Source organism: Eubalaena glacialis, chromosome 8, assembly GCF_028564815.1.
Source record: "Eubalaena glacialis isolate mEubGla1 chromosome 8, mEubGla1.1.hap2.+ XY, whole genome shotgun sequence".
NCBI lineage: Eukaryota > Metazoa > Chordata > Mammalia > Artiodactyla > Balaenidae > Eubalaena > Eubalaena glacialis.
In genome coordinates, this window is record NC_083723.1 from 18,528,033 (window position 1) to 18,550,922 (window position 22,890).

General features: G+C 43.8%; 1 protein-coding gene across 1 annotated transcript in view; it reads right to left on the reverse strand.

Annotated features, from left to right (window-relative positions):
- Positions 1 to 21,921, reverse strand: part of CDHR3 (cadherin related family member 3) — a 70,764-nt gene extending 48,843 nt beyond the window's left edge. The window contains exons 1-3 of the mRNA XM_061198231.1: positions 21,876 to 21,921; positions 7,802 to 8,001; positions 2,055 to 2,220 (exon numbers count right to left, since the gene is read on the reverse strand). Coding sequence (XP_061054214.1) covers positions 2,055 to 2,220; positions 7,802 to 8,001; positions 21,876 to 21,921 — 412 coding nt within the window. The remainder of the gene's footprint in view (positions 1 to 2,054; positions 2,221 to 7,801; positions 8,002 to 21,875) is intronic.
- Between the last annotated feature and the right edge of the window lie 969 nt (positions 21,922 to 22,890).

The following is a 22,890-nucleotide window of genomic DNA, read 5'->3' on the forward strand; positions in this document are numbered from 1 at the left end:
ATGGGAAGTTCTTGCAGGGTTTTAAGCAGAGGAGTGCCTTGATTTAACCAATGTTTAACAGGATCCCTCTGGCTGTCGTAAGAAGAATCAACCAGAGGGAAAAAGGGCAGGGCAGGGAGACCGATTAGGTGGCCACTGCCGTGATCCCGGCGAGCCATGGTGGGGTTGCTGGGGAGAGGTTGGATTCTGCATAAACTTAGAAGCTGGCAGGATTTCCTAATGGGTTTGATGTTGGGTGTGAAAGACAGAGGGGAATTAAGGGTAACTGTGAGGTTTTGGCCCGTGAAACTGGAAGGATGGAGTTGCCAGTAACTAAAATGGGAAAGATGAGAGAAGCAGATTTGGGCTGGGATGGTGGGGAGGGAGATGGGAGTCAAGAGTGGTTTGGGGGCACATTAAGTTTGAGATGTCAGATTCTAACACCAGTTCCAGTGTGTGTCTAGGGGGGTTCCCACACGACCAAGCAATTCTCCAACACCAGCTGGGTGTCCCACAATTCAACTCGATTCTGACACTGTCTACCCAGAGATAGCGTCATATTCCACAGCTGCAGGGCTCCATCATACAAGACAGCCCCTGCCCCTTCAGATGCCAATCACATGTCCAGGTGGTCACCTGTGCTTCTGACCAACCGGCTCTAGATGGGAGGTTCCCACAACCCCCTCCTCGGGTTCCAATAATTTGCTAGAGGGGTTTGCTCTCTAGTGAACACAGGGAAACATTTTACTTACTAGATTATTGGGTTATTGTAAAAGGATATAAGTCAGGATCAGCCAGATGGAAGAGATGCATAGGGCACAGTACGGGAAAGGGGCAGAGAGTTCCCATGCCCTCTCCAGGCACCCACTCTCCCCAGGTTCCACGTGTTCACCAACCCGGAAGCTCTCTGAGCCCTGTTCTTTTGGGCTTTTATGGAAGCTTCATTACATAGGCACGACTGATTAAATCATTGGCCATTAGTGACTGAACTCAATTTAACTCAATCTCCAGCCCCTCCCCCCTCTCCACTGTCCAACCTTCTAATCATATGGTTGGTTTCTCTAGTGGTCAGCCCCCATCCTTAGGTGGGGTCCAAAAGTCACCTCATTAATGTAAGAAAAGACACCTTTATCACTCTCATCACTTAGGACATTCCAGCGGTTTTAGGATCTGTGCCAGGAGGGGACAAAGACCAAATATATGTTTCTTATTATAAATCACAATATCATGGATGTCCATTAGACATCCAAATGGAGATGTTGGGTAGAACAGTTTTTATCTGAGTCAGGAGTTCAAGGGTGAAGCTGGTGTAGCAGCTTCTTAGTTAATTTGGAACACTACCCTTACATGTGTGTAAAGTGACTGCGTTTCTAGCTTGCCTTGTCCAGAGGACATTAATACGCTAGGTTGATGTTTAGCCATCTTATTTGACTTTTTGCTATTAATATGATGTACTAAAGTAGATTCCTTTGAAAAAATAACAAGGTAGTATGTACTGATATAAAATGTGACATTGATAGATTAATAAAGATGATTGAATCCAAAAAATAGAAAACAAACAAAAATAACAGTGGACTTGGGAGTTGTCAGTGCATGGATGGCCTTCAAAGCCATGAGCCAGGGGGAGATCACGCAGGATGTTACCCTATGCTCCGGTCCCCTATATTGTCCCTACCCTGTAGCAGACCCCAAATACACAGTCCCCTTGAGGGGTCAGCATCCATGGGGAGAATGAACCAGTCAGTCAGTGGCCGGTATCCAGTGCTAAGCCTGTAAACGGGCTCAGCCCAGGTTCCTCCAGAATGATCCACTTGAGGTCCTTGAGCCCCAGGTTCCTCCCCAGGACCAGGAGTGGCCCAAGAGAAGCCATGGATGGAAAGGGCTTTGTAAATTATTGGGTGTTACTATTAGGAGTCCTGGGCTGGTGGACGTTTCACTTATTCGCCACTCATTAAGCAGCTGCCTTTTCCAGGGAAACAGCTGCTTGTTTATTTACTTTTCTATTTCACTCTGTCCCCCAGCGTCCTGCCTGATGCCACCGTCTGGGCTGCATCGCACACCCCAGTGTGTCTTACCTTTTGCCAAGTTGCCTTGAAACTCAGGCGGCTCATTCACATCCGTTACCTGGACCGTCAGGACCTGCAGGTCAGTGACACCCACGTCATCCTTCACACAAATCTGCAAATCAAATATGTGCGGTCCTGTTTCAAAATCTAGTTGTTCCTTCCCGGTGGTGACAACCTGAAAGCAAATGCACAATTCTTAGTAACCATGTGAAAGAAGATCTGTTTTGTATGCACACATTTTGCAAAGGGATATTACTAGGAAGGAGGCAACCAGCATCCTGGAAACCATCTTTCACTCACTGTCAGGGGAACCGGTTGTTCTGCCTGTGTCTTTCTGACATAAACCCCATGACACTTCACTAAAGGGACTCCTCTGTGGGATACTGCTCTTCATAGGAAAGACAAATATTCAGGAGACATCCTAGTTCCATCTACTGGAGATGGAAAGCCCAAAAATTTTAAAACCTGTCACTACTTGGGGTAGGCTCCTAGACAAGTCCCTTAGCTACCCTGAATACAGTTTGATTTTCTTGTCTTTAAGAATAAGATGCTGCACTTCCCTGGGACTGCTGTTAAGTTACGTCTTGACTCATCATTCCCCTCTAAGTTTCCCAAGGCCACATCTAAGAATAAACAAGAGAAGGATACATCTGCAGAAATAAGAAATGATATTTACTTACACCAACAGGCTCTTTGGGTTTTTGGTACATTTCCACACATTCTTCCACTGTCGGAAATGTGTCCTGTGCAAGACAAGTGTTTTGGAGTGGAGATGTGGAAGGGGCACCAAGCACCAGGGCCAGAGACATATCACCAGAATCTAGGCTGTTGCCAGCAGGAACCCCCGTGGTACATGGTGGAAGGGCCCTGCTGAGGTTAACTGGAGGCCCGTCTGTGACCTCTCACATCTATATGCACATCCCTGCCACCAGCTTAGCCTGTGGAGCTTCCAGAAGGCCCAGAGCCCTTTGAGATATCAAGGACTAAATTTCATAAATATCTTAATTTATGCTCATAGAAGAACCTTTTGGTTATTAATACGACTGGGGCCAGGCAGAGAGGCATTCAGTATCCTCTACTGAGAAAAGCACTTAGCTCCTATCCAGTTTCCACCACTGGACTTCTGTGTGACCTTGGGAAAGTTACTTGACTTTTCCCTGATTTTGTTTCCACACGACTATCGTTAGGTAAATAATTCTCGCCCTAGTTAAACAACTGAAGTATAATACAAGGTTTTATAACAAAGAGCTAGATCACGGTACTATGGAAAATCATGGGGAAAAAAGTTCATTGTGAGATGTGTTTAGTCAAGGAGGACTTCATGGAGGAGGTGGTGGGCATTGTGTTTGACTTTGCACGATCTGGATTGATTATGAGAGGAGAGGATGGCCACAGATGTGAATGAGCACATGCAGTGGAGGGAGCACGTACGGAGGAGGGTTGAGAGGGGAAAACACAGTAATCTTGTCACCACCAACGAGCAGGGTCAGCCTGGGCTCCACACAAGTGGAGATGACCTGTCTCTCTGCTTGGCACGTGGGAGGTGAGAGGCAGCATAACATAGGAGTCAAGAGTGTAGACTCTGGAGCCAGACTGACCGGCTTCAAAGCTCAGCCTTCCCATTACTTAACCTTTCCGTGCCTCAATTTTACCATCTGTAAAATGGGGATACTAATGGCATCTGCTTTCTGCAGTTGTTGGGAGGATTCCATGAGCTAATCCATGGAATACTTTCATCCCTGTCTGGTGCTGAGCGAGCACCCAGCAAATGCTGACTTTTATTATCATTAGATGTCGAAAACTGTTCAGTGAATGTGTGTCCACCAGAGCTGCCCTCTGTCACAACGGTCCTCTGTGCTTCCTGATTTACACCCTAGCTTCCAGCTACCTAAGCCTGGAGTCCTCTCCTGAACTCCATGCTTGCAGATCCTTCACCACAATGTTACCTATTGACAGCCTTTCTCCTTGGGGCCTGGCTCTAACACCCTAGAGCAAGAAAATAGAACAGTCAAAAAAAGGTCTAAAATGTTATATCTTGGAACCAAAGGAATTAGGTTGCTGCCAACACATGGAAAAGTTGCTTTTGCTGTTGTCTTTACCAGCATTAATTAATTGTTCATGTGCAAGGCTCTTGCCAAGCCATTTTGTGGAGTATTTTATTTAATCATCGCAATAACCATAGGTTGGAAAAACTTTCCCCTTTCACACATCAGGAGACCAGGGCAGGGAGGAGAAGGAACTCCGAAGGTCACAGCTGGGAGTGGTGGAGTCTCTCTGATGGTGGGCAATCTGGCTGCAGAGTTTTGGTAAAAGACGATAAGTTTAGTTTTAGGTGTGTTAAGTTTGAGGTTGTTCTGGACAAGGCTGAGCAAATTTACAAGGTCCACAGTGCTCACGACAGCAGATGAGGACAGAGGGGTGTCAGGCTCAGAGATGGGCCAATGGCAGGGGGGCAGGCGCGGCCGGCACGCAACCTCAGAGAGCGGCTGCCCTTACAGCTCTCATGGATGCCCATTAGTCCCGCCTCCCTGACTCCTCGGAGCTTTCCTTCTTGGTGCTGCTCCAGGAGGGGACTCCAGAGGTGAGCCACATGCGCTGCTGGATGAGGCTCGGACATCCCTCTTGGGAGGCAACAGTGAGGCAGCGCGGCTTGGGGGCGATGAGCAAGTGTTCTTGGGGCCAGCCTGCCTGACCTCAAATCTCAAGTCTGCCACCAATTAGCTGTGTGAACTTGGGCAAGTTGCTCAACCTCTCTATGCCTCAGTTTCCCCACCTTTGACATGCAAGTAATCATAGCGTACCACTTCATAGCATTGTTATGAGGATTAAATGAATGCATTCACAAAATGTTTAGGGGAATTCGTGGTATATGGTAAATGCTCCATAAATGTGAGTTGTCGTCATCATCATCACCATCAGCATTATTAATCCTCCTAACCCCCCACCCCTGAAGTCTCAGCAGCTCTGTCCAAAAGTAGGGCAACCTGCCTCTGGCATGATTGGAGGTCACCCTCAGAAAGCCCTGCATGACTGAGTCCCAAGGCCAACAGTGACCAGACCTCTGGGCCGGAGACCCCAGCACCTTATGGCTAGGTCATCCTGCAGAGTGTCAAGGAGGAGCCAGGTTCTGCCACAGAGATGGCATTGTTGTGTTCTGTAGGAACAGCCCTTGTGAGCAGTTTGGGTTGGAGAATAGCAGCTTCTTGCAGGGGATGGTTGATAATACTGGGTAGTTTCTGGAGAGCAGCAACCAATTCTTAAGAACAGCTTCAGGATGTGTGAACCCGTGGCCCATCCTAGTACCGACACGGGGTCCTGGGCAGCTGTGGTGCCAGGAGGGCACCAGGACTGGGGCTATACACTGAACACGTGACCTAGATCAGTGGAGAGGCTCAGAAATTCTCCATTTCTAGAGGTCAGGAACAGGATGGAATTCCTCCTTGACTGACAGCCCTGTTTGAATCACATGGAATGTGGGAAGGGCAGGTATGATAGCAGAGGATTTGGGGGCTCATGCAAGCAGGAGTAGATGTGCAGGGCAGTGTAGGGGACAGAGCCTGACACTGGGAATGGGAAGACCTGAGTCAAGTTCTTATTTCGTCCTTTCTGGCTCTGTGATCTCAGACAAATAGTTAACCTTGCTGTCTCTTTGTGATGTTATTTCTAGAATAGGGATTTGCAATTTTAATGGTGATAATATCAGTGTTAGTAGTAACAATTAAGAGACCAGGATGTGAATGTGCTTTTTTTCTTTTTAAACAGCCCTCATTTTTTAAATTAATGTTTATTTATTTATGTATGTATGTATGTACATATGTATTTATTTATTCGGCTGCGTCGAATAAATAAATAAATAGACTATAAGAGGCTGAGAATGAGGGCTCTCAAGTGGAAATAACCCAAATGTCTGTCAACTGATGAACAAATAGACAAAATGTGGGATATTCATTCAGTGGAATATTATTCAGCCATTAAAAGGACTGAAGTACTGATCCATGCTACAACATGTGTGACCTTTGAAATTGTATGCTTAAGTGAAAAAAAGCCAGTCATTAAAAACCAAATACAATATGATTCCATTCATATGAAGGGGTCCAGAATAGGCAAATCCATTAAGACAGAAAGTAGTTTAGTGGTTCCCAGGGCCTGGGGGGATAGGAGACAGGGGAGCGACTGCTAATGGACTTGGGGTTTTGTTTTGGGGTGATGAAAACATTCTACAATTAGATCGTGGTGATGGTATGTGAATAGAGTAAAAACCACTGACTTGTGTACTTTAGACGGGTGAATTATATGCTATTCATATTATTTCTCAATAGAGCTGTTTAAAAAAATAGTGAGAGCTCTAAAGCCAAACTACCTGCCTTCCAGTTTCAGCACAGCAGTAGCTGTACAGCCCAGGGCAAGTTATCTCACCTCTCTGTTAAATTTTGCATCATTTCCCCCATCTTTACAAAGGGGATAATCATACAAATAAAATCATTGGCTTGTTGTGAATATTACAAGAGTAAACACGTGTCAAGCACTTTCCACAGTGTCCGGTGTATACTACGTGCCCTATAAGTGTAAGCAACTGGCAAGGCTTAGAGGCACAGATAAGCAGCAGCTGTTAAAGATGAACCAGATGTCAAGGGAGCAGGTAGATAGGCAGGGAAGTCACAGAAGCAGTATGTGGGCCCTGGGAATGTACACTGGATGGTGAGGTGAAGTCTTCCTGAATGTGTGCTCCTTGCATACCAGAGGGCCCACCCCTGGGGTGCAGAGAATACCAGATGCTGGGCTCTTGCCTTCAAGTCCTGGGCTCCACAGGTCTGCTCTGGGGCCCAGATATGCACACTTTTTGAAAGCTCCCCTAGTGGCTCTAATCATCAGCTGGGTTTAAGAACACCTTATGTATCTCAGAGAGGCAACCGAGCCTAGACCAAGCAGGCCCACTGGGTCCCACCAGAAACCCAGAGCAATGGCTCTGGGAGCAGGGGCAAAGCTGATGATGACTGTAGGAGGTCCCTATGCCCATTGAGGAATGAGGTAGGCCTGGGGGATAATGTAGTACAAGTGGGTCCAGACACCTAGACCCTAAAGACATCCTTAGAAGGCCTTTGAGGTTACCAGTTGACATGGAATCAGCAGGTTTGTCCTGCCTAAGGAGAAGCAAAAACTTTGGAAAAGACCCAAATGACAAACTAGAGAACAGCAGCAGTGGCGTGGCTCTTGAATGTGAATGATTGGGTCTGAATTGTCCAAGAGGAAACATTCACATAGTATGGCTGGACATCCAGACTTATATTTTTATTAAGGGTGCGTTCTTCCATATGAAATGTCTCCTCATAAATTTCCTTCTGAAAAATTACAGAATCATAGAAAAGAAGAATCACCAGGTACAAATTTCATCAGGGCCTCGTTTTTAAGGAGATCATCACACAAACTGTCTCACCCAAAGAATTCAGTTACTGTCAGCACCTCTAACACCTGTTATCGTGTGAGGGTGGTTGGCAATAAGAAACAAACCTTTTATTTGTAACATATTGAACATATTGTTCATTTGGACTGAATTAAATGGAGAAAAAGTCCAAAGCTATAGGGGCATCTAGCACGGAGGGCTGTAGAATGCCCCAAACAGAATGCCCGGATCTTACAATAAGGGAGATTAAACCAGGGAAAGAGGAGGAAATGATCACTGATCCAGAATCCCATCCACCCCGTCTTCAGGACCCCTCTTCGTGAGCAGCTCCTATCGGGGGTAAGATGGTGCTTACCTCAAAGTCAGTGTCTGACAGCCAGTTCACCCTGAAGGCCTCAGTGAGGGGACTTGAGTTGATTAGGGGGAACCCTGGGATCACAGGTGACAGTGATGCTGATAATTTCACAGAAAACTTGTGCACTGAAGTCTCAGGTGGAGAATTCTCTGCCACGTGGCTTGTAGCAGGTAAGTGGATTAGGTGTAGTGCATGTCCCACTGCGGATTTAAAAAGGATGCAAAATGACATGAGCACAAAGCCTTGTGCTGGAAACAAGGACTTAGCAGCTTGGTCTGTGGCTTCAACTCGTAGCTCAGGGCAACACTGGGACCTGGTCACTCCCCAAGAATGAAGACTCTTGCCAAGAGCTGGAAACAGGAATGCGAGATCATCTCAAAGCCAAGAAAACAACCACCACCAAACAACCATGAAATCTGCTTCTGTCATTCTGGAAATAACGCTGCTGTCTTTCTTTTGTCTCTCTGCTTCCTTTCTGGTTTCTCCCAGCCTTTGTGAAGAGCCAGGGAGAGGGAAATGTGATGCCTTAGAAGACAGACACCCCTTGGAGGACCCAGTCTGGCCATGGCATCCTCTGTCTTACAAGGGCCAGGGAGTCTCTAAGAATTCATTTTCCTTCTCGGTGTCAGTGTTTGATTCAGAGGCCATTGAGAATGGAGTGTGCATGACTGGAGAACTCCAAAATCATGCCAGCTCTCCCCACATCCCTAAGGAATCTCACGGACAATGACTTGTTATTACTGGATGCTGTGGGCGTCATGGAGAGGGTCGATCAGTACATCATGCTCGATAGAGTGACTCCCATTTCACAGAGAAGGTAGTGAGAGACTCAGGGCAGGCCTGTGAATTACCTTGGGCTGCATTACAAACAGGGAATGTTATGATGTCAGAGAAAATGTGTTTCTTCCAGGAAAGCCTCTGGACAGTCTAAGGTCTCCTTGACACTCTGCAGGATTTTGCCAGCACAGAGGAGAGCAGTGGGTCATATTCTTTATGCTTCCATAATGATGGTTCCTGTAGGGGTTGAATAGTGCCCCCCCAAATTCATGGCCTCCCAGAACCTCAGAATGTACCTTATCTGCAAATAGAGTCTTTGTAAATGTAGTTAGTTAAGAGGAGGTCGTGCTGCATTAGAGTGGGCCCCAAATGTAGTGAGTGGTGTCCTTATAAGAACAGGATAGGACACAGAGACACACACAGAAGGAAGAAGCCCATGTTAGGAAAGAGGCACAAACTGAAGTGATGTAGCTACAAGCCAAGGCATGGCAAGCAACCCCCAGAAACCAGGAGGTAGGCCTGGAGCAGATTCTCCCTCAGAGTCTCTGGAAGGAACCAATCCTGTTAACACCTTGATTTCAGACTTCTGGGCTCCTTAACTGTGAGAGAATAAATTTCTGCTGCTTTAAGCTGTTCAGTTTATGGTAATTTGTTACAGCAGCCCTAGGAAATTAATACAATTACCACTTATCCAATGGTCCAAATAAATGCATCATGTAAAATACTTTCTCTCATTTACTCCTCAGAATAATCCTCTCAGATAAATATTAGTGTCATCATTTTACAGATGAGGAAACCAAGCTGAAGGACACATGGTGAATAATAAGTAACGAAGCCAAAATTTACACTGAGGTCTTGCTTCTCAGCCAGCTTCCCACCTTGGCCACTGTTAGCCACTGGGGACAAAAATTCCTGGAATGGGAGGAGGTGGGGGGGGACAGTAGAAAGATCTGAAAGGTGCAAAATTTCTAGAAACCAACAAGCCATGGGAAAATGTTGGCTTTTATAAGAGAATGTTTTTATTTCAAACTTGGGGGAGGGGATGCAGAGAGGTAGGTAGAAATGCAGGAGGAAATGAAATATAAACACATTCACCGATACAAGCGTCCCTAAATCTAAAATCATCTGATTTCGTTTAGAGACTAAAATGCATTATGCATAAGTTATTTTTTGCTGGCGGCATTACCCGGTTTTATGGACAAGGGCTGTGCAAGGACTCAGAAATATCAAAACAGCCGAGGTTTAGGGTGATGTGAATACAAATGGATTTTTTTAATCTATTAAAATTGACTTTAATATTAGAGCATTCTTGTGATTAAAAAACCAGCAGCAAAGTAGTATGCCTGGAGTATTTAGAGGCAAAAAGTTCCCCAAAATAGTTTTTCAAAATGAGAAAAATAATCAACTGCTGTGGTGGGTTGGGTTTCGTAGGTATAATTCCCTCAAGCCCTCTTTTCCCACCACTGGAATCTCCACCCCACTCCCCCAAGCTGTTCACAAGAGTGTTCCCTCCCAGCTCAGCAGGGCAAGATGGTCATGAGCAAAATGAAAGGTTGGCAATTTGTCTCCAAGGATCCCACCCCCAACCTTATCTTGCCCCCTCCCACTCACCCCAGTGATTCGTGCCCCTCTTGCCAACGAGGAAGGAGGCCTCTGAGCACGTTTAAGCAAAGATGTAACTCACTACATTTTTCTCAAGAATAGCCTGGGGTAAGGTAGTGCCCAGCCCAAAGGAATAGACTGAAACTAGTAACCACTCGCCTTCACTGGGCACCTACTCACTGGGCATCATGCTAGGTGGTCCACGGTTGTAGGTATTGCTGCCACCATTTCACACACCTGAGACTACACACCCAGTAAGTGGCCATGGGGGGCTCTGGCTCATGCATCTGGGTCTGTAGATAACAGACTGCATGTCCCCCACTATGGACAGTCTGTTGCTCCATGCTCATCAGGTGACCCTGCATGTGGCATGCATCGTGGTTATTCTATGACCTGGTAACAGCATAGCAAGATAGTGCTGGGAGCTGGTAAGAGATTGGACCCATGACCAAGATGTTAGATTTGGGTGATGTGATCTGTAAGAGGCCATTTGGGGGAACAGCATAAGGCATGGTGCTGGAGTATTAGCTTGATATGGGCTCGGCTATGAGAGGCTTGCTAAGCCCTACTCAGGGCTCCCCACAGCCTCACCTTGAACAGATAGATTACCACAGCCACCAACCTTGCTGCGTGTCCTGTGGCAAACTGGAGAGGCTGTGCTCCCCAAATATCTCCAGCTGAAGCTCCTAGTTTGCTTCGTGGGGAGTGTATCCATTGATCTTGTTGCGTTAATTATAACTTGGATAAGCCCTAGGTTTGAGAGGGTAACTCTATGGAAGAACCAACCTTCCAATCCAAGTCTTTGACTCCAAGGACAGGACTCCTTTGCATGGCTCCGTGCTGCCTCCTTACACTTATAGAGCTTGTTGTGCTCTTCCCTGAGTGGTCCTATTTCACATAGCAGTGAGGGAAATATTTCAGAGGGAGAAGTGGATCTATCCAGTGGCCCTTAAGCACTTTGTGTTGAGAACTACCTATTCCATGTATGGATAAAACCAGGCTGTGTCTTTGAATATGCCCTTTCTGCTGACATTCTTGCCGGAGCTGTTCTTCTCTTCATCTGGAGGCCTCTCTTCCCAGGAAAAAGTTATGTATGCCAGGGTCATGTAACTGAACCCTAAAAACTTTGAGGCAGACACTCCAGGGACACTGATAAGAAAGGTGGCCAAGCTTGGATCTCCCAACTCTTAGTCCAACACCCACTTTCTCCAGCTTCCTTGCTATTAAAAACAGTAGTAGCAGTATTAAAGCAATAGTAATAATAATAATTAGTGGCTAGGGTCCACACCCTAAAAATAGAACAATTAATAAGATATAAAATTCACCAAATATTCAATTCATTCATTCTACAGATAAGTTTAAGGGATGTCACCAGAAAGACAAGATCCAGCCTCATCCACCAGAACACAGGCACCAGTCCCCTCCACCAGGAAGCTTACACAACCCACTGAACCAACCTTACCCACTGGGGGCATTCACCAAAAACAATGGGAACTATGAACCTACAACCTGCGAAAAGGAGACCCCAAACACAGTAAGTTAACTAAAATGAGAAGACAGAGAAATACACAGCAGATGAAGGAGCAAGGTAAAAACCCACCAGACCAAACAAATGAAGAGGAAATAGGCAGTCTACCTGAAAAAGAATTCAGAATAATGATAGTAAAGATGATCCCAATCTTGGAAATAGAATGGAGAAAATACAAGAAACGTTTAACAAGGACCTAGAAGAACTACAGAGCAAACAAACAAGGATGAACAACACAATAAATGAAATTAAAAATTCTCTAGAAGGAATCAATAGCAGAATAACTGAGGCAGAAAAACGGATAAGTGACCTGGAAGATAAAAGAGTGACAATAACTACCACAGAGCAGAATAAAGAAAAAAGAATGAAAAGAACTGAGGACAGTCTCAGAGACCTCTGGGACAACATTCGAATTATAGGGGTCCCAGAAGAAAGAAGAGAAAAAAAAAGGGACTGAGAATATATTTGAAGAGATTATAGTTGAAAACTTCCCTAATTTGGGAAAGGAAATAGCCACCCAAGTCCAGGAAGTGCAGGGAGTCTCATACACGATAAATCCAAGGAGAAACACGCCAAGACACATATTAATCAAACTATCAAAAATTAAATACAAAGAAAAAATATTAAAAGCAGCAAAGGAAAAGCAACAAATAACATACAAGGGAATCCCCATAAAGTTAACAGCTGATCTTTCAGCAGAAACTCTGCAAACCAGAAGGGAGTGGCAGGACATATTTAAAGTGATGAAAGGGAAAAACCTACAACCAAGATTACTCTACCCAGCAAGGATCTCATTCAGATTTGATGGAGAAATAAAACCTTTACAGACAATCAAAAGCTAAGAGAATTCAGCACCACCAAACCAGCTTTACATCAAGTGCTAGAGGAACTTCTCTAGGCAGGAAACACAAGAAAAGGAAAAGACCTACAATAACAAACCCAAAACAATGAAGAAAATGGTAATAGGAACGTACATATCGATAACTACCTTAAATGTAAATGGATTAAATGCTCCAACCAAAAGACATAGACTGGCTGAATGGATACAAAAACAAGACCCGTATATATGCTGTCTACAAGAGACCCACTTCAGACCTAGGGACACATACAGACTGAAAGTGAGGGGATGGAATAAGATATTCCATGCAAATGGAAATCAAAAGAAAGCTGGAGTAGCAATTCTCATATCAGACAAAATAGACTTTAAAATAAAGACTATTACAAGAGACAAAGAAGGACACTACATAATGATCAAGGGATCAATCCAAGAAGAAGATATAACAATTGTAAATATTCATGCAACCAACGTAGGAACACCTCAATACATAAGGCAAATGCTAACAGCCATAAAAGGGGAAGTCGACAGTAACACAATCATAGTAGGGGACTTTAACACCCCACTCTCACCAATGGACAGATCATCCAAAATGAAATTAAAGAAGGAAACACAAGCTTTAAATGATACATTAAACAAGATAGACTTAATTGATATTTATAGGACATTCCATCCAAAAACAACAGAATACACTTTCTTCTCCAGTGCTCATGGAACATTCTCCAGGGTAGATCATATCTTGGGTCACAAATCAAGCCTTGGTAAATTTAAGAAAATTGAAATCATATCAAATATCTTTTCCAACCACAATGCTATGAGACTAGATATCAATTACAGGAAAAAATCTGTAAAAAATACAAACACATGGAGGCTAAATAATACACTACTAAATAACCAAGAGATCACTGAAGAAATCAAAGAGGAAATCAAAAAATACCTAGAAACAAATGACAATGAAAACACGGCAACCCAAAACCTATGGGATGCAGCAAAAGCAGTTCTAAGAGGGAAGTTTATAGCAATGCAATCCTACCTTAAGAAACAAGAAACATCTCAAATAAGCAACCTAACCTTACACCTAAAGCAATTAGAGAAAGAAGCACAAAAAAAATCCCCCAAAGTTAGCAGAAGGAAAGAAATCATAAAGATCAGATCAGAAATAAATGAAAAAGAAATGAAGGAAACAATAGTAAAGATCAATAAAACTCAAAGCTGGTTCTTTGAGAAGATAAGCCAAATGATAAACCATTAACCAGACTCATCAAGAAAAAAAGGGAGAAGACTCAAATCAATAGAATTAGAAATGAGAAAGAGAAGTAACAACTGACACTGCAGAAATACAAAGGGTCCTGAGAGATTACTACAAGCAACTATAGGCCAATAAAATGGACAACCTGGAAGAAATGGACAAATTCTTAGAAAAGCACAACCTTCCAAGACTGAACCAGGAAGAAACAGAAAATGTAAACAGACCAATCACAAGCACTGAAATTGAAACTGTAATTAAAAATCTTCCAACAAACAAAAGCCCAGGACCAGATGGCTTCACAGGCAAATTCAATAAACATTTAGAGAAGAGCTAACACCTATCCTTCTCAAGCTCTTACAAATTATAGCAGAGGGAGGAACACTCCCAAGCTCATTCTACGAGGCCACCATCACCCTGATACCAAAACCAGACAAAGATGTCACAAAAAAAGAAAACTACAGGCCAATATCACTGATGAACATAGATGCAAAAATCCTCAACAAAATACTAGCAAACAGAATCCAACAGCACATTAAAAGGATCATACACCATGATCAAGTGGGGATTATCCCAGGAATACAAGGATTCTTCAGTATCCGCAAATCAATCAATGCGATACACCATATTAATAAACTGAAGGAGAAAAACCATATGATTATCTCAATAGATGCAGAAAAAGCTTCTGACAAAATTCAACACCCATTTATGATAAAAACCCTCCAGAAAGTAGGCATAGAGGGAACTTACCTCAACATAATAAAGGCCATATATGACAAACCCACAGCCAACATCATTCTCAATCGTGAAAAACTGAAAGCATTTCCACTAAGATCAGGAACAAGACAAGGTTGCCCACTCTCACCACTATTATTCAACATAGTTTTGGAAGTTTTAGCCACAGCAATCAGAGAAGAAAAAGAAATAAAAGGAATACAAATTGGAAAAGAAGAAGTAAAACTGTCACTGTTTGCAGATGACATGATACTATACATAGAGAATCCTAAAGATGCTACCAGGAAACTACTAGAGCTGATCAATGAATTTGGTAAAGTAGCAGGATACAAAATTAATGCACAGAGATCTCTTGCATTCCTGTACACTAATGATGAAAAAATCTGAAAGTGAAATTAAGGAAACACTCCCATTTACCACTGCAACAAAAAGAATAAAATACCTAGGGATAAACCTACCCAAGGAGACAAAAGACCTGTATGCAGAAAACTATAAGACACTGATGAAAGAAATTAAAGATGATACAAACAGATGGAGAGATATACCATGTTCTTGGATTGGAAGAATCAACATTGTGAAAATGACTATACTACCCAAAGCAATCTACAGATTCAATGCAATCCCTATCAAACTACCAATGGCATTTTTCACAGAACTAGAGCAAAAAATTTCACAATTTGTATGGAAACACAAAAGACCCCGAATAGCCAAAGCAATCTTGAGAAAGAAAAACAAAGCTGGAGGAATCAGACTCCCTGACTTCAGACTATACTACAAAGCTACAATAATCAAGACAGTATGGTACTGGCACAAAAACAGAAATATAGATCAATGGAACAGGATAGAAAGCCCAGAGATAAGCCTACACACATATGGTCACCTTATCTTTGATAAAGGAGGCAAGAATATACAATGGAGAAAAGACAGCCTCTTCAATAAGTGGTGCTGGGAAAACTGGACAGCTATATGTAAAAGAATGAACTTAGAACACTCCCTAACACCATACACAAAAATAAACTCAAAATGGATTAAAGACCTAAATGTAAGGCCAGACACTATCAAACTCTTAGAGGAAAACATAGGCAGAACACTCTATGACATAAATCACAGCAAGATCCTTTTTGACCCACCTCCTAGAGAAATGGAAATAAAAACAAAAATAAACAAATGGGACCTAATGAAGCATAAAAGCTTTTGCACAGCAAAGGAAACCATAAACAAGTTGAAAAGACAACCCTCAGAATGGGATAAAATATTTGTAAACGAAGCAACTGACAAAGGATGAATCTCCAAAATATACAAGCAGCTCAGGCAGCTCAATACCAAAAAAACAAACAACCCAATCCAGAAATGGGTAGAAGACCTAAATAGACATTTCTCCAAAGAAGATATACAGATTGCCAACAAACACATGAAAGAATGCTCAACATCACTAATCATTAGAGAAATGCAAATCAAAACTGCAATGAGGTATCATCTCACACCGGTCAGAATGGCCATCATCAAAAAATCTACAAACAATAAATTCTGGAGAGGGTGTGGTGAAAAGGGAACCCTCTTGCACTGTTGGTGGGAATGTAAATTGATACAGCCACTATGGAGAACAGTATGGAGGTTCCTTGAAAAATTAAAAATAGAACTACCATATGACCCAGCATTCCCACTACTGGGCATATACCCTGAGAAAACCGTAATTCAAAAAGAGTCATGTACCACAATGTTCATTGCAGCTCTATTTACAATAGCCACGACATAGAAGCAACCTAAGTGTCCATCGACAGATAAATGGTTAAAGAAGATGTGGCACATATATACAATGGACTATTACTCCACCATAAAAAGAAACGAAATTGAGTTATTTGTAGTGAGATGGATGGACCTAGAGTCTGTCATACAAAGTGAAGTAAGTCAGAAAGAGAAAAACAAATACCATATGCTAACACATATATATGGAATCTAAAAGAAAAAAAATGGTTCTGAAGAACCTAGGGGCAAGACAGGAATAAAGATGCAGAGGTAGAGGATGGAATTGAGGACATGGGGAGGGGGAAGAGTAAGCTGGGACAAAGTGAGAGAGTGGCATGGACATATATACACTACCAAATGTAAAATAGATAGCTAGTGGGAAGCAGCTGCATAGCACAGGGAGATCAGCTTGGTGCTTTGTGACCACCTAGAGGGGTGGGATAGGGAGGGTTAGAGGGAGACGCAAGAGGGAGGAGATATGGGGATATAAGTATACGTATAGCTGACTCACTTTGTTATAAAGCAGAAACTAACACCATTGTAAAGCAGTTATACTCCAGTAAAGACGTTAAACATTTTTTTCTTTTCTTTTTTTTTTTTTTAAGGGATGTGTCCAAAGGCACCCACCTAATCAGTGGCAGAGGGAAGGTTGGGAGCCAGGGGCCCACTCTCCCTAAGACATCATGCACTTTCCTTTTGAGACTGGTGTTCCAAACTTTCTCTGGTGGTCTGAGTGCTTGAGAGCAAGAAAGAGGCTTTAATGGAATTTGACTTACACATGCATCTTAATTAAGAAGCAAATTATAATTGCTTGACGGGTACACTTTGAAAAAGAAAAAGCACAAAAAAAGGTTTATTATCAGTCACTGAGCCCACTGAAACATCTAGCTTGTGGTTGAGAGCTGGCTGGATGATGGGCTCGCTTGTTTCCAAATGAGCAAAACCACTGCCTTGCCAGAAGGGAACCAAGGAGGCCCCCTCCCTGGAGCACGTGTGGGGATAATGAAGGCCTCCGCAGCCTCGGTTCCAGGGGAGGAAGCTGACCATCTGGGTCTCTGACACCAAAGTTGATGACGTGGTCCAGGAAGTGTGGGGCAATGCCATCTTCTCCCTCCGGGGATGCAGCAGCTCTTAGTTACAGCTCTGCTTTCGGTACACAGGGCAGGTCTCATCTGAGGTGATAAATACCTCTTCATTCTCTCTATTAACCAATCCAAATGGTAGTGAAAGAAGTCAGAGGAGTGTTGTGAAAAGAGAAAGGGATTTGGAATCAGCTGATTTGTGCCTTGCTGCTACTTGACTGTGTGACCTTGGGCTGATCCCTTAACTTCTCTTGGGCCCTCTGTCAACTCTATCTCTCAGGGCTGTGGTGCTACACTGACAGTAGCCATTAAACACTTCTAATTGTTCAATTGTTCAAGAAGACGCACAGGACCCAAATGAGAATGCTTCCACATCTATAGTTGATTACAGAAAGAGGATACGGTATAGCAACAACATTAAAGTAAGGATGTGCAACCCAGCTGAACACTGCCTCGTAGCAAGAGGACGGGAGAGGCCTGGTGCCAGCTCCTGCTGTCCTCTTGTCCCTAAGGGCCAGAACAAAGTGCACTTGCTCAGATCAGGAACCACCAACATAGTCACTGATACGCTGGAAACAGTGAGCCCAAGTTAGAGTCTCTGCTGGAACTGTTTCTATTTTGATGCTCATGTAAGTACCATCCTGTTATATAACCAGCGCCAAGAGCAGAGCCCTCTGAGGAGCTCACCGAGGCCAGGTGCCAATCATCAGTCTCACCGTCATCAATAACAATGCTTCCAGGCCACTGCAAACCGTCCCCAAACTCCCGGAACCCGTGGTTACAAAGCAGTGCTATTAATCAGCAGGCTTCCTGCCTTGAACGGGAGTCAGCTCTGTGCAGGAACTTTACCAAAGCCACTCAGACTAATTGCAGCCCTACTGGAATTCACTCTCACAGGTACTGTATAAGAAAATGCATACACTCAACATACTATAAAGCATTATACAATGTTGTTGTTTCACTATATGCAACATCTTCCTATCCTATGTCTTTCATTTCCACAGTGTATGCCTTCCTGGATGGGATGCTCACCCACCCACTTTGGGGGGCTGATTCATGCCCCGCAAAGGCTAATAGAAGGGAGCCCTTAGTAGGACACAGAAGAAAGGATGGTGAGTCTTGTAATGATTCTGTAAAATCTGCACTTGCACCTACAGTGTAAATGGCACTAGGTCATCATTAGCGAGAGGGGGGGTTGTTCGTCTTGCCACATCACTCTGGTGCTGGCCTGAGGAGGGCTGGCTTCTCGCAAACCTCCTCCAGCTCCTTGGAGGTGGAAAAGCAGGCAGATTCCAGGAAGTGAGTGCTTCAGCTGGTGGTGAGGGGGAGACAACCGGGTTGCCATGGAAAAGGAAGAGGGAGGGAGGACTGAGGGGAGGGATGGCCTTTTGCTTCTCTGAGGTTGTCTGAATAGGAAAGTGACATGAGAGAAAAAGTAGAAACTTTTTGTAATGTTCTTTGGATCCCATACAAAGGATTAATCACCCACAGAAAGACTTTCTGGAAATGGACTATACCTTCCTGCCTTTTCAAATTAATAAGAGCATTCAGGAGGGGTTGCACCTGCTTCCTCAAGCAGCAAAATACACTGAGCCTGGGGTCTCTTTTGATTCCTGACACCACCTAGCAGGGGTCTAGGCCCAGATGGCAGACTTGGGGATTGTCCTAGAGAGACCAAGATGGCCTCACACCTGGTGCTCCGTGGACAAAACTCAGGTCAATGGGCCTGGTAACTTTTTCATGTTCATGCGGGTCTTCCAGCTACCAAGGAGCCCTTCTTTCATTAAACACACTGGTACTTTTCATTTCCCTGAGACTCAGACAAAAGCTAGTTCCCTGGAGACTTTCTCAAAGTGGAGACTACTTCAGTGTGCAGTGGATTTAAATACACCAAGGGGCCTTTGCTAAGTCCTCTATCTCCCAGGAATGACAGACACATGGTCCTTTGGTACAGATGGAGCCAGAGATTGTTTCATCTCAACTCTTTCCCCTGCTACAGTTGGGAGTCTTGTGTAGTGTATGTTCTTTTAGGGCCTTCCTTTCTAATTTGTCACTGGAACGGGACACTTTAGCATCCCAAAGAGAAAATGTTTTCTTTCCCTCATCTTAACAGGAGGTGAAAAAGACAGAAGCCAATCTCAATGCCAATATTAAGCAGGCAGATGATCTAAATTTCTGCATTTAGGGGATATCAGTAAATGTGGGGGGAAAAACAGGTCCCCAAAGGGATAATGATCAACAAAAACAACATTTATTAGCTACCCTATATGTGTTGGCAGTCAGGGACCACAGAGCAAGAAGAAACGTGAAACCTCTAATTGCAGGGCTGACGTTCCACTTGAGGAGACAGGGCAGACACATAACGGATGAATTATAGTATAACTCCTGCTACCTTTCATTGAGCACTTACTCTGTGTTAGGCTCTGTACTAAACCCTTAAAACGCATTCCATGTGCAGACGAAAGGAGCTCCAGGGTGCAGCAGGGAGAGTGTGCACCAAGAGCTAGGGCAATCTGGGAAGGCTCCATGGAGGAGGTTGGGCCTGACTGGGCCTTGGAGGATGCATAGGAGTTAGACCAAATGAGAGGAAAAAGGATACTGGAGAATGTTACTTTGTTTGAGATTATTTTGGTGATGCGTGTTTCCAATTCCCCGAAGGCAGGGACTGGTGTGGCTGTTCCCCTCCCCCAGTCCTCTGTGACCCTGATGTTTCTGAGATCAAGGGTAAGGATCAGGTTCTCAGACTCACCTAAGAAGGTGAGAGAGAAACAGTCTGCATCACAGCAGACCTTCCAAAAAACAGGATTTGACCTGTGGAAGCAAAAGTGCAGTACAGTGCATGGTCTTTTGGAGAGGGAGGGATTGGAATGTGGTTTTTATAAAGAATCTCAAGTATTTCTTGCAAACTTTTGTGATCTGTTCCTTTCACACATCTGATGAGAAGGTTCCAAATGATAGTGTTTCAGTATAAGATGCTGGGTTCTTCCTAACCTCACTCTTCCCCCAATGACAATAAAAGTCACCTCTTAACTCAAATGATTATGATCCTAAAAGCCTATATTTCTGGGAAAATCTCCAATGTTTACTTCAAGTGAGAGTCTGAGAAGCTCAAGGCCCAGCTTCACACTCACAGTTCCTCCTGCCCTCTAAAAGCCCAAGGTTAAAGACAGTTCAATATTATTAGGAAACCGTGATTTATTTATGTTATTAACAGATCAAAGAGGAAAATCAAGTGGTCCTTTCTATAGATCTTGAAAAAACATCTGATTTAAAAATCCATTTTGATTTACAAGCAAATAGCCTAAATAAGAATAAAAGCTATCTCCTTAACATATAAAACATACCCAAAGCTATTTCATACCAAAAGCTAACATCATGCTTCATGGAGAACAAGACAAGAGTATACACTCATCATTATTGAACAACAGTCTGAAGGTACAGACCCAGTAGTTGGATAAGAGAAAGAAATAAGAGATTAAAAAAAAACAAGCGAGGAAAAGAACAAATATTTATCATCTTCAGACCTGGAAAACGCATGAGAATCAACTGAAACATCATTACAAATAATAAGATAATTCATCAAAAAACTTCCATACATTATATAGCAATCAATTGAAAGATAAGAGGAAAGAGAAAATTCCATTTACAACTGCTAAAGAGAAAAAGAACTAGAAATAAACAATCAGAATGTGCAAGATCTATATGAAGGAAAAAATCTCAAAATACTCCTGAGAAAACAAATGAAGAGTTGAACAAGTTTCTAGAGCCCTCTTCTTGGATAGGAAGACTCAACGTCGTACATAATAATCACTAACATTTACTAAGCATTTACTAGGTACCAGACACTCCTCTAAGCATTTTTACTATATAACTCATCAAAGATGTAAATTATCCCTAAATTAATCTGCAAATTTAACATGATTGAATTCCATACATAATGCATATACTACCTATTCAAAAATAAGATTTAATTTAAAAAGCTCAATTTAAGTAATCCAGGGTGACAACACTGAAAAATCATCCAAGATCCTTGAAGCTCTTGAATTAGGAAGAGGGAGTGCCAGAAGCACGAGGTGAATCTTTGGCTTCTATCAGAAATTTTCTTTGCTCAAGACTGAGACACTAGCCCCTCAGTACCTCGGTTTTCCCATAGGGTGATTTGCAACCTCAGTTTGCCCCTAGAAGGTTCCAGAGTAAGGCCAGAATCTCCACAAAGACTGGCTGACATACATAAAAAGCCCTACTAGGAAAATTCTTTTCCCAATTTTAGGTCTTGAAAGGACCACACAGGCCAGTTAGCACAAGAGGGGAAGTGAAGTCTGTATGAACATTGATTAGATGGTGGCTTTTTGGGTACCCTCTTCTCCAGATACGCCATCCCAGCCTCTCAGGGCTCCCTGATGCTGAGAAGCCCACACTTGAACAAAGCCTCCCAGAGGCAATTTCCTCTTTGGGGACTTTATCACACAATGATATCAAGCAAACTGAACGGGCCAAGACAGGTGGCAAAACGGAATTCCTACCTGACAGGGCGCCCAGGAGAAGCAGGAAGGGGACGGCCTCCTGCATCTTTAGTTCACTTCTGTGCACCCTTCCAGCATGTTATCCAGGACCTGAAATCCGCCTTACACCCAGAGTCTATTCCAGGTGCCACTCACCTTCCCCTCCTGGTTTTGTTACCATGCGAGAAATCAAACAGAGGCTTTAGTGTCACTAAGGGAGACTCCAAACACCACAGGACTGTTTGTTCTTTGATTCCCCCCTTCTGTGACCGCATGGTACCAAGAGGCCAGCCAACCAGCCCGGATCAGCTAGGAGTCCATCTTAAAAGTCCACACCCACCATGCATCTGCACAGAGAACCCCAGAAGAAAAGTCAAAAGAGCAAAGAAAGAGTGGATGGTAAAAGCTGGACATAAACAGAGTAATCCATGATGGGCTTCCTGTCACCAGGCACGTTGTCATTCTCGGAAACAGGGGTAGGCAAGTAGGAATTTTTCTGCTGTCCTGAATTGATGAGTCAGACTCAGAGCTGGAGACTAAAGCACTCATTCTAAAGAGAGGAGTCAAAGAAAAAACAATAATAAATAAAAATAAATAAAATAAAGAGAGGAACCAAGAGCTGGGGCCAGACCCCTCCTCAAGGCAGACCTGCAACCGTAGACACTGCCCTTTGACTCCATCCACCGCCCCTCCAGCCCTCAAAGATGTCCTTGGAGGAAGATTTTGGAGGAAGCTTCTGCCCACTGGGGGGGTGATGTGGCCCATCCCTTGGGGCCAGGTGTTGCCCTGTGCAGTGCTTTCATGCCCCATGCAGCCCTGTGCCAGGCTACAAGGCCCAGTGAGTGAACCACAGCTCGAGTCCAGCCTCCACCCAGACAAGGAGCAGTGGCCGTGCAGAGGGAAGGTGGTGGTGGAGCAGCCCATGCCCTCAACGTGGGGCAGGAGGAAGACAGTGGACACAGTGGAAGGAAGCAGGACTTGGACCCTCTCTCCTGCTCCTTTCACTCGAGAACTGCTTGCTGGGAGAGGGGTGCCC